This window comes from Cladophialophora bantiana (assembly GCF_000835475.1).
Source record: "Cladophialophora bantiana CBS 173.52 unplaced genomic scaffold supercont1.4, whole genome shotgun sequence".
NCBI lineage: Eukaryota > Fungi > Ascomycota > Eurotiomycetes > Chaetothyriales > Herpotrichiellaceae > Cladophialophora > Cladophialophora bantiana.
In genome coordinates, this window is record NW_015971578.1 from 25,711 (window position 1) to 37,987 (window position 12,277).

A 12,277-nucleotide genomic window follows, 5' to 3' on the forward strand; every position below is an offset into this window, starting at 1 on the left:
GGGCACAGAGGAGGTGATGAGAGTGTCTGGGAGACCTGCGACAGGGCCTACCTTGAAGACAGGAGAGAATTCAAATAGATCGATGGAGTCGAAGAGCAATATATGAATGTGGATACCCTCCTTCGTAGAGTCTGAACGCCTTCCCCGTACTGGGAGGGTGTAATGGCCGGAGCAACTCACCACCACCTCGTGATGGCTGGCATCATCCCGCAGTTTTTCCCAGTCGAGACAAGACGCAGGGTCCCCGCAGACGTTGCGTCTAGCGAACCCAGAAAAACATGGGATGGCAAGATGGATTGCGGAGATGCATGACACCATCCACACAGACTGGAATCTTGCTGTCGCTGCCAATTTTCGAGGATGCCGAAGGTTTCGTCAACGCCTTTGTGCCGGGAAGATGGCGCTCCCTGCTGTGGGAGACGAAGCTCCGGCGGGAGGAGGCGAATGTCCCAGAATGGAAGTTCCCCGGTGGCATCGTCTTGGTCTTCGCGGACGGGCTCCTCGTGTCCCTTGACGTTGCTGAGGTGCCGGATAATAGCAAATAGCTCGCGTGGGCGTCAAGTACTACTGGTAGGACTTTCAGTCGAGACACCCTCCCACTAGACCCAAGTGCTTCTTTTAACCGCTTTTTCGCCATATGGGGCTCAAGTGGCGGACTTCTGCCGTCCACGGTGGAATTTCTCACGCAGGCAGTTCATGCCACTCGGATTGAGAGAGCCAACATGAATGCATTACATACCAGGTTGCGAAATCCTGAGTCCCCAGTCACATGATAATTGAGCTCATTCTTCCATTTATGAAGTACTGAGCGCCCGTGGTACTGGATGGTGAACTCTTGGTCATTGAAATTGGCCATAGAGACGTAGTTGTCAGGTGCCAGACCGCCTTGGCTACACAGGTCCAACATGGCAACAATCGTGGCTGAAATGGCAACGCCATCGATAACGGTGTTTCCTACCCGCAAGGTCTCCAAGATCAACCGGAATATCTATTCGGGCTTCACAGAGCACATGGGCCGCTGCATATACGGCGGGATTTACGACCCATCAAACTCAAACAGGGACTTGGTCGACTCGGAAGGGTTTCGAAAAGACGTGATTGATGCCCTGAAGCCGCTCGGCATCCCAGTCTTTCGCTATCCAGGGGGGAATTTCTGCGCTACGTACCACTGGCAAGACGGGATAGGGCCGAGAGACCAGCGGCCTTCGAGGCCAGATTTAGCATGGGACAATGTCGAAACGAACCAATTCGGCACAGACGAATTCATGGCATGGTGCAGGGCTGTCAACGCCGAGCCGTATCTTTGTCTGAACTTCGGGACCGGGACACTCGACGAGGCAATGGCATGGGTGGAATACTGCAACGGCACCAAAGACACCTACTATGCGAACCTGCGACGGAAACACGGTCATCCAGAACCGTACAACGTCAAGTACTGGGCGTTGGGGAACGAGATGTGGGGGCCCTGGCAGGTCAACCAGATGACCCAGGAAGCGTACGCGGAGCGGGCTCTTCAATGGGCAAAGGCGCTCAAACTCCTCGATCCGACCATTCAACTTGTCCTCTGTGGCAAAGAGGGCGCCACGACGTGGGACTATTACACCCTGAAACACTGCTTGCAGCCGGCAGGCCTGAGCGATCTGGGCGAGGAGCGCGTGCCGCTGATCGACATGCACAGCATCCACCTGTACACCGCGAGCGATGACCACTACGAGAACGTGACCGCGCCGCTTGCAGCGGAGCGCAGCATTGAAGTCTGCTCGAGCCTGATCGACCTCGCCATGGTCGAGAACAAGATCCCTCCCACGCAGAAAAGACCAATGATCTGCTTCGACGAGTGGAACGTGTGGCTGCCCACCCGTGCTGTGGGAAGCCAAGGTGCCGAGGAGACATACACCCTCTCGGACGCGTTGGCCGTCGCGGTGTGGCTAAACGTGCTGGTCCGCCAGTCCAAAGACGTGGGCATGGCATGTATCGCCCAGAGCGTCAACGTCATCAGTCCCCTGATGACCACGGAGAAGGGCATCATCAGGCAGACGACGTGGTGGCCGTATGAGCTGTTTTGCAGGTTCATGAAGGGCCATCAGATCGCTGTCCACTTGGAATGCGAGTCGTACACAGGACCAACGAGGCCGGACTGGGTGAGGGGCCTCAAAGTCACTCCGTGGTTAGACGTCAGCGCTACGCTCGACGACGGGGGTTGGGTCAGTGTCTGCGTGGTCAACATCCACGCAGAGCATGATTTGAAGACGACCCTCAAAGGCCTGGAGGCGTCCAAGGCCGAGGTCTACACAGTCACCGGCGCAAATCTCAAGGTCACAAACATGGCTGGCAAGGAGGAAGTCGGGCTGCAGAAGTCGGAATGGGATCCGAGCAAGGCCTCGACATTCGTCTTTCCAAGGAGTTCCATCACGATGCTGAGATGGAAAAGCTCGTAGCTAGACGGATGTTGAGGTCGAGAGCGAGCAGAGTCTGGCGATTCCTGTTCCATGGCTTCCATACGCTGTGAATATACAATAGAAGGGATCATAGGTTGTGCTTGCAAATTAAAACCTTAGGACACGATTTTACCCAAGCTGAAACTCACTGTCCCTATCCAACACAATCAACGCGCCCATTGCTTCCGTGAGCGGTAGAGCGTCCTCAAATTTCAACTAGCTTTTCTCAGTTCTGCCAACTTCATCAAGATGTCGTAATACTCTCGACTGACGCCCCAACACGCGAGTCTCGTTCTTAGCAATTTTGCCCCCTCTAGCAGGACTTTCTGTGGCGCCTTGCAGATGTCCCCCACATTCGTCATGTGGCCGGACATGGTGTGGCCGTTGCGCACAAAGTGTTGCACCATCTCGTCGTCGCAGGGACGGTCCAAGTGAATGAACTCGGGTTGCTCGTCCGAGGAGGAAGTATCCTCTGTTTCCGAGTCTGATCTGGGTGCTGGCGGAGGGAACGATCTCGAGCGAGCCGTCGTACCTTCTAGCGCGGCAGAGGCGGATTTGTTTTCAGAGGAATATTGATCAGTCGGAGACTCCGGAGATGCGGAATGCTGCGGGACCGATGGGCCAGCTGCGTTCAACGGCCGTCCGTTGGCCTTGCTGATGAATTTGATGGGACGTTCCTTCCTCTCCATGCGAGAGGGCTGAATGGGAGCACCCGCGTCTGGTCCACTCGGGCCGCCTTCGGGTTTCTGGCTGGCAGCAGTAGCGTCACGTTCCAAGGCAATCGACTTGTAGGAGCCATATGTCCAGAGCACCAGGCTAGCCAGATAAACGGCAATCGGCTCGAAGAAGCTCATGGCGGAATATCGACGGACATACCAGAAGACCGACCCGGCATGAACCATGGCAAGACGAGCCTTGTGCTGATCCTCTCGTAGCCATCGCCACGTTATCTTGCGGATCTGAGGCAGTTTGGCGCTGTTGCGTGGCTGATAGCTGCCATCATGTACGTAGAATGACGCCTTGGGACAGTTCCCGATCTTACCGATCAGAGAAAACAACAAGTCTTGTATCTCTTGGAAGGGTGTTAGAAGGACGATACGGGCGAGGTGAAGATGGAGGATGACCCCGTGTTCCAGGCCTGAGGCCTTTGCAACAATGCTCGAGGCTTGCCAATGAAGCACATCAAGGCAATCGCAGGCGCTGTTGCGCCAGTTGGCGTAAAGAGGGTAGAGCGGAAGCCAGAAGTTGTCCTTTGATGGTGTGTTCAAGAAGCCTCGAGCCTTGCCAGTTGGGACCCATTCGCTTAGCGGCTGTTTGATGTGTGTGCCGACCTCCCAGGTTCTTTGATAAAGAGCGTGTATCAGCAAGGTCTGTGATAATTCGCTATACTCCGGGTTGACTTGCTTCTTGCTGTAGAGCGTCTCGAGGGCTCCACAGAGGGAGGGCGTCTCCGATAGCTCCTGCGTTCTGTCGACCCAGAGCTCTGGAGTTGAGGCGCTCCAAATGGATTCGGAACAGGGTAGAGGAGTTCTTGCATCGTCCATATTGCAAAGCGGTCGTGCATTGGCCATGTAGCCAAGGCAACAATCAAGCATCCAAGCCACATAACCCACGCGCCGCAAAGACTCGATCCTGATCCATCTCTCCCAACATTGCAAGCGATCTTGGAAACCCTCATTCCATTCACCGTCTGACAGGTCGCCTTTCACAGACAGCTGCAATACCCCAGACTCTAGACACCACCGCGAGAGATCTGCATGATAGCGGTGCGACAAGGCTCGCAGCTGCTCGCGGTCCGATTGAACCAAGCCGATAAGGTTCAAGATGCGAGCTTGGGCCAGCGGGAGCTCCAATGTAGTGTCTGGTATTCCATCTGCGCGGCGGTCGACAGCTCGGCGCAGGAATTCTTGGAAGGCTTCTCGAATATCCAGAAGGTTAGAGAATTTGGCGAAGGAACTGCCGATTGCCGCAACAGCAAGGACAACTATCCAATCAGATTGAGGCCCAAAGGAAACTTGGTGTAGCAAAGGAAGATTTTTGTGGAAGTTCTCGAAATAAAGGCCAATGCAAATATTGAGTATATTCAAAGGTGGAAAGGCAGAGGTCTGAAATGCTGATGGCGACGTCGTCTCAACACAAAAATTTCGAAAACCACTCAAGATCGTTTCATAAGTGGCACTGGAACAGTATTCTACCACGGTGTTCGCTGATATCGAGCTCCAAGAGTCCTCTGCATCTGGAAACGCGTAACCGGTCCTCTGGATTCTTGGTTGGATAAAAATCTCGGGCAGGAGAGACGTTTTCCTTTTCTTGCGCTTCAAGTCAGAACTTGTGGAGCTTCCGTGAACTGACTTGGGCATGTGTGCGCCATCACTTGTTGAAGACGCAGGGCTTTGTTCAATGGCCACGAATGGAGCAGGAAACCCTTGAGTCTCGGGCACTTCGTGGGTCACATCTTTACCGGCCGGATAGGTATGTGCAGGTGGGTTGATTGAGAAGTCCACACCGTAGTCAGCGTCTAGGTTATTGGATAGTGTCGGGAGAATGAAAGAGAAGTCCTGTTCAAGCTCCGCATCGTATGGGGATGGGTAAATGCTGGGAGGAATCCAATTCAAAGGTTCATCAAACGAGTTATACTCGAATGCCGCAGCGGGCTCAACAAATCCAGTACTGAACTGAGAGGACAGGTAATCATTCCTAAAATGGTCGTGCTGCAGCATCTGATTTGTACTGGCATTCAACGCACCAAGACTCGACCTCGGTTGTCTGTCTTGACTTAACGGGTGGTCTCCCAACTCGTAGTCCGACGATATAGTGGCTTGTTCATTGTCAGCGGCGCCTGGGAAAGCTGCTGAGGTGGATAATGCGCCGGCACCCGTATGGGCATCTGAGGAGAGCTGATCCCGCCCATTAGCAGCGAAAGCCAGCTCGTTGAAATGTTGTTTTGGAGCATCGTCCTCTCTCGTCTTCGCAGAATCGGTCGACAATGACGTTTTCCGACGTTTGTTTGGATAAACACACTCGATTTGGCGAAGGTTGCACCTGCCGCAAGGCGATCCGCCTGAGCACCTGGATCTGGCTCCTGCGCAGGCGTGGCACGCTCGAAATGTCCCCGTAGTGACCCGGTGAACTGGTCCTCGATCTGCTGTGGAGTGATGGCTTTTCTCATGCCGAAGCAGCGTATCAGAGCGTGCAAACGTCTTGCCACAAAAGCTACATGCTGCAGATCTTTCAGTGGATTTTCCTCCCACCTTCCCCTTCATATCTGCGACAAGACTGCATTGGTGTGAGGTTCGTATTGTCTGTCAAGCAGAGGGGAAGAGAAGCTTGCAAAGGTCGAGTTGAAGTCCAGGCCTCGGCAGAGCTTCCTATCCTGCTAAATGCAGGGAATTAGCAGCTTGGCTATTGCAGCTAGCGGCGCTAGTCAGCGTTAGTGGAACTTTGCGTTTCGTCATTTTAATGCCGAAATTACGAAATTAAGTGCGGGGTTATGTCACGTGATCTAAATGCCATTCTGGCTGTCTATCACTGAATATACTCCGTTATACACCTGAAATCAGCCTCGATCGAGGGTAAAATTCATCAACACAAGAGAAGAGAAGGGAGGTGAGGTGTGATCGGCGAAAATCCGCCTGGCTATCCAGATGTGGTTCTGCTCAAGCTCTGCCCTGCCGGCTCGGGCCCTCGTCAAGGGTCTGCATGGGGCGCCTTAGGCTTCAAGCTCGTTTCAGCCTATGCCTATTGTCTGTCTAAGACCTGCAGGACGCGAGATTTCGGCCCCAGTTCGCCAGCCTGATCAAAAGAATTAAAAGACCGAATGTCCCTTGGCCATGGACTTGTTCTTCTCACCGTCCTGAACCAAGAAGATGGCAGACCGAAGGCAAGGCGAGAAACCTGCATATGCCGTGGAAACGAGAGGTCCTCTGCTGAACACAGGCTCCGACAGTGACAGTGCGCCGCCTAAATACTCCAAAAGTGCTCGGCGGCTGTTGTCTGTCAGTGTTATTGCAGAAGGCTTGCTGGATTTACTCCTCGCTCTCTGCTGCGCCTACTTCGTCATATTCGCTGCTCTTGTCTATTCCAGGCGCGATCAGGCTGTCAACCGACCAGGCAATCAGGACTTGCTTGAAGCCGCCAAATATGTGAGTTCGACTATCGGCACTCTTCCAACTTTGCCGTTTTAGACGCTCATCATGATTCATGACAATGCTAACGAAGTCCAGTCTCCCACCATCTTCCCCATCTTATTTTCTGCAGTTGTTGCCAAATTTCTAAGAGCAGTTGCGGCTGTCAAACTCGAACAGGGAACCTCCGTCCTCGCGCTTGAATATCTCCTGCAGTGCCGTACCGTCTTCAGTACTTTCATAGCACCAGTCACTTTGAAGACCGTCAATGTCCTTACACCACTTCTCTTTCTCCTTTGGGCACTCTCCCCTCTGGGTGGCCAAGCCGGGCTACGGGTGATATCTACAAAGGAATCTTTTTTGAACGCGACACAGAATTTTACATATCTCGCCTTTGTATCTGAATTTACGAACGAAGGTATCAATTCGCCCTCAGCAGAGCCACTTATCCCGATTAATGCCATCTTCACCTCTGCTATCATCGGCTCGTCGAAGGCAAAAAATTCGTCCCAAGACCCATTCGGTAATGTCAAAATACCCATCTATGAAAGCCTACCTTTGTCGTCATCCGAGGACGACTCAGACTGGAGGTCCGTTCCAGACTCGGGTGACGTCGAATGGAGCTCTCTCACGGGCCTGCCCCTGCACAACCTACCGTCAGCGGGAGTCTCACGGTTCACGATGAACACTGGTTATATGGTGACAAGCTGCAATGTTTCGGGCCACGACTGGACTCAAGCGTACAGACAAAGCCTTGAGCAATATGTAGGCTGGAGCGGTGCGAACTATGCCCTCACTCCGAACAGGCACGACCAGTTCGCGGTAACAAACTTCACTTTCCGGTCTCTTGATATAAACGGCGATAGTTCGACGGAGGGAAAGATTCTCACTGTCGCAAACTGCACTGTCGGTATGAGGTACGTGGAAGTGCAAATCAAATGCGACGGTCAAATCTGTCAAAGCGTTGCTGCTCGACCTGCCAAAAACCCTGCCACGCACAAACAAAAGTACAACGTTAGTCCCCTTAATGCCACCGACTGGACACCGATCAATGGCCTTGGCCAAGCAGATATCATGTATACCTATTTCTTCCCGGACTTCACCAACGCAACCAACCCGACAGTGGGCTGTGATACCGTATTCTGTCCTCCAAGTGCCATAGAAGCGTACTTGGTGGACCCAGCCAATCCTCTATTGCAGACTTCCACCAGCAAGATCTGGAAGCTCGGAAACGATCTTGTCTCCCAACGGTTCACGCAACTCATCAATACTTACTGGATTGACAGCATCGCCCCAGCTGCAGTCCTGGGAAACTTCAGCTTGGCCACCAGCGACGTGGGCACCACATCGCAGTACAACATGGATAGCACGATTGGCACAATCACGACCAGCGAGATTGTTGTCAAGTGCGACTACAAGTGGCTCGTTATCCTGCTCGTCTGCTCTATTGTGCTGTTCATACTCGGCCTGGCCACGGTAGTGCTGACGGCGTATCGGCGTGGGCCTGACTTGTTGGACAGGTTCAGCTCGCTTCTGAGGGACAATCCGTACGCCAATATTCCTCATAAGTCGTCGATGGAGAACGCCGCGGAGCAGTCGAAGCGACTGGGTAATCTGATGGTTCGGCTCGGCGATGTTCGTCCCGAGGACGATGTTGGGTATGTTGCAATAGGCGTACTTGGTGGCAATCACGCAGTGCAGAAAATGAGCCGGAGGAGGAAGTATGCTTGATTAACGAGGGTGTAAAAAGGGGCGCAAACCCCCGCGATAGCTCGGAGCAGCTTGCTTCCAAATTGATTCCTTCTCAAGACTGGGCTCGGGAGCCTGAACATTACTTCTGCCGTACGTGCCTATTATCGAGCGTGTATAAATATGGCTTGTTCAATATAACCAACCAATCTTGATGAGGATGAACCAAAGCATCAAATTCCATCCGTCATTCAATCGACCCCACCATCTCGTAAGTCGCGCGTGCTCCGAGATGGACTTTCCTTAACCCAGGCTGTCTTTACCGACAGCGCCATACCATGCCAGACCCAACAGCCCTCCCAAGACAATGGCCGGAGCGGCGGGGATGTCGAACCAGGCCGACTCGGAATAGGTCAGGACTGCAATTACAACCCACCATGGTTCCTTTGCCAGACTCTGGCCCTGGGTCGCCTGCGGGGTCACGTAGCCGATTTCCCACAAGCGATACACTGCCGTGAAAACCAGCCCGACCGCCGTTGCATTGACTCCTCGAAGGAGGCTGACCACCCCTGGCTTTGTCCGAAGAACTCGCCAAATGCCCTGGACTCCCACGGCAAGTGCGATGCCCGGCAGAAAGATGCCGATGTACCCCATCAGAGCGCCCAGGATCGTGGGTTGAGACGTGCCCAGCAGCGCCAACGCGCCGAGATAGACGCTGAAGTTGAAATTCGGGCCCGGGAACGCCTGGATGATGGCCAGGCCGATGAGGAAGTCTCTCGACGAGACCCAACCTGGCTGCACCACATATTCTCGGAGGAGTGGGATCACGACGGGACCTCCGCCGAAAATAATTGTCCCGGCAAGGTACATGTTTGCGAATAGGTCGAGCAGCCGTGGAGGTGACTTAACGACACCACGCGCGACAAGAACCGCGATAAATGACGCTGGAGACCCAAGTCAGAAGAAAAGGCTGACGACAGGAGTGAGGCAGGGGGGGCGGAGTGTGAGGGAAGAGCCATACCAAAGAAGACGGCGATAATTAGCAGTCCTGTGGGTACCGAGATCCCATGTGATCGCATATCCGTAGAAGGAGCTGCTGCATCGGGCGCGAGAGGAGCAGAGGTCGAAGCATCGCCAGCCTTTGACGGTGCTGCATTCGCTGATGGGACAACTGTGACTCCAGTTCTTCTCTGCACAGTATTCGAGCTCTCACTTTGCGCAGGTCTCAACTCAATGCTCTGACCGCCGTCGTTGCCAGTTTCCTCCACTGCACCCTCTTGCCGTGACCTCCTCTCCTTTAATCTCCGTCTGAATCGAGCCATTGCTTGTCGAAGTCGAGTATCCCAGATCGCCGTCACGATGCCTCCACCCAGGATGAGGACGGGGAAATACCACAGGGCATTATAACAAAGGCCGGCGCAGGCGCCGAAGATGACGAGAATTCTCGACAACTTGTCCTTGATGGCTTTGTCTGCGAGCTGTACTCCGCCAGGTCAGCGGCATACGGGGGGTCGCGCAAAAAGGAGAGAATGAATTCGCACCTGAACGGCAGCAAGGGCGACGATTCCGACGGTTGAGGAATTCAACCCGGACAAGAACGCGCAGGCTGCACCTGGGAGAACGGTGTTGATGTGTTGGACCCCGAGGGACAATCCATACATAGCGATCGCCCCGGGAAGGCTGCGCCACAATTTAATTTAAGTCATGCCGGCCTTTTGTGACTTCATGCCTCTACCTACCTCCAAGTCAGGAACACAAAAAATGCCGGTATAACCCCGGCATGGATGAGCGCCATGCAAAAAAGCATTTTGGTACTCCCTGGGCCCGGAAGAGCCTGGCAGATGGCGAAAAGCTCTTGGTACTGTGACGGACACGAATGAGTGGGAGGAGACGCACTGATAGAGGTTCCAAGGACATGTCCTACCGTCTGTTCATCGATCCATGGGACCAGACCTCCGCGCCCTTCTACGAATCGCCTGTGCAGAATCTGGAAATGCACGGGAGGCCCTCCAAAGGCCGTGAAACCAAGGTCGCAGGTGCGCCAGAAGACGTCGGCAAATCTCAGGAGGAGCTTCTGGTTGTTTGCCTGCAGGGCATTCTGTCGATCTCGAGTGTATTGGTGAATCGCTTTGAGAGTTTCCAGCAGTGGCATTTTGGCTCTTTCGCGGGGTGTTTTCTCCCCGCGACCATTGAAGGTTCTGGTAAAAAGGAATAAAAAGATATGAACAAGGACAAAAAGGAAAACGAAGATTGATGATGCTGGGCGTCAGAAGCTTCAAATTTCTCAAGCTTTGTCCAATGAGCTGCGGCAGGCAAGTCACCGACTCACCGGCCACCAAGATCGATCAACGGCGCCACGACGCCGGTACTTAGTAATTACTACGAGGTCCAAAGTGCATTAGTAGTATCTAGGGCTAGTGAACGAAAAACCTTATTGCTTGATACGAGTTCATCCTAGAAGATGAGTGAAGCCAGCTTGGACCCGAGCTTTAAATAAGGTGTTGACTACTCCTCACTGAGCACTCCGAGGGCAGCACGCTGAGCTACAAGGAGGGGCCACCAACCCAGCCCAAGCCGGCCCCCGAGCGATCGGCTATTAACATCTAGACGCCTTCCTAGTAGAGGAAGGCGGAAGGTCGGCGGCAGAATATCGCAGGAGCGCAAACGGCTATAGTTTGCCCAGTGCATGAGTTGTCCTCTTCACCAGAGGCTGATGCTAGTATTGCAGGGGCGAGGGTGTTACGAAAGGCTTTGGAAACGCCAAAACCTGACTGAGGTTTCAAGGAGGTATTCTCGATAGATGTCCCGGATGGCAGCGATCGGAGGAAGGCGTTGTTTTGAGATGGCCATTGCCATCCGTTATTTGCCTACCTAGGGCCTTTGGAGCAGAGGTTGTCAGACAATCCCACTATATAGTACTTCTATGTTCCTATTTCCGCTGCGCTGAGTACGCTGAGCACAATATAGATTCAAGGGACAGTTCTCGCGCCTCTTTTCCCTACGGATTGCGTTGCATCATACTGCTTCTCTGCCACGGGGTTTCTCAGTTTAAATTTCTAGCTGAGCGGCCGTCCTTGAATGTCAGCCGTTGATGTCACCAGTAGTAGCTTCACACTGGAAAGAAATACTAGTAGTCCGTAATGCAAGAGAAGACAGCCATATCGCCTCCAACCAGATTTCCTTCGAAAGGGGAAGTTTACTATACTCCAGCGTACTAGTAATTCCATCTGGCTGAATCTCATCACGGATCCTGTCCATTCGATTCCGCGCATAGCCACCCTCCTCCTTCACGTCCTAGCTAAGGTCTGAATTGTACGCAACTTCGATTCTTCTCAGCGCCGCCTTCCTCGCTATGGCTGTTTTCGCTGACCCTGTTGACCAGTCTTCTTCCTTGTTCCCAAACTCTGTCCAGGATTCGGGCTGCTGGGTTATAAACACTGAAATCCCACCCGAAAGTCTCTGCTCTCCTATCCTCATTGATTGGACATGAAACACCCAATTCATGAGATTTTCTGAGCGTCGGGATGTCGATGTTCTGTATAATCAGGGCCAGATAAAGACCAGACCCGCCATCAATGGAAAAGTGTTCGATTTCACGCATGTCCTGAACGGCGGTCTGAAGACAGGCGTGATAATATGCTCATTCGCAAATCCACAGTGGATTTCCAGACGTCGCTAGTGAACCAAGAGAAAAATTCATTTGCGATGGAAAAAACTTTCTGTGTGGCTTCGGACATGTAGAACCTCAATATCAATACTAAGAACCCGACAATGTTGCGAGAGTGAGGGATCCTTCTTGAGGCGGCGATGTAGGGATTTCACCGCCTTGGTTGGAGGCACGGATCGGTTTGGATAAGGAAAGCGAATAATGCGATAGAAGAGGGGGAAGTCCGGTACGGCTGAAGTGACATCAAGTAAACAGCAGCGACTTTATACCGGCGTAGTCGTTATCGTATCTCCTCACTGCCAGATGGCCATAGCGACAGCGAAATGCCATCTCATGGCCATAACCATACATATAATAAC

At 53.1% G+C, this 12,277-nt stretch overlaps 4 protein-coding genes across 4 annotated transcripts; 2 read left to right on the top strand and 2 right to left on the bottom strand.

The window, feature by feature from the left end:
- Positions 1-905: 905 nt before the first annotated feature.
- Positions 906-2,438, top strand: Z519_02822 (uncharacterized protein; the record flags this gene model as incomplete). Its single annotated transcript, XM_016760577.1, has 1 exon — positions 906-2,438. One exon carries the CDS (start codon positions 906-908, stop codon positions 2,436-2,438), a length of 1,533 nt encoding a protein of 510 aa, XP_016622427.1.
- Positions 2,439-2,650: 212 nt separating this feature from the next.
- Positions 2,651-5,701, bottom strand: Z519_02823 (uncharacterized protein; the record flags this gene model as incomplete). The annotated part of the gene is made up of 1 exon (XM_016760578.1): positions 2,651-5,701. One exon carries the CDS (start codon positions 5,699-5,701, stop codon positions 2,651-2,653), a length of 3,051 nt encoding a protein of 1,016 aa, XP_016622428.1.
- Positions 5,702-6,304: 603 nt separating this feature from the next.
- On the top strand, positions 6,305-8,293 carry Z519_02824 (uncharacterized protein; the record flags this gene model as incomplete). The annotated part of the gene is made up of 2 exons (XM_016760579.1): positions 6,305-6,580; positions 6,662-8,293. 2 exons carry the CDS (start codon positions 6,305-6,307, stop codon positions 8,291-8,293), a joined length of 1,908 nt encoding a protein of 635 aa, XP_016622429.1.
- Positions 8,294-8,554: 261 nt separating this feature from the next.
- Z519_02825 (uncharacterized protein) lies at positions 8,555-10,403 on the bottom strand (the record flags this gene model as incomplete). Its single annotated transcript, XM_016760580.1, has 5 exons — positions 8,555-9,195; positions 9,273-9,729; positions 9,793-9,931; positions 9,991-10,112; positions 10,176-10,403. 5 exons carry the CDS (start codon positions 10,401-10,403, stop codon positions 8,555-8,557), a joined length of 1,587 nt encoding a protein of 528 aa, XP_016622430.1.
- Between the last annotated feature and the right edge of the window lie 1,874 nt (positions 10,404-12,277).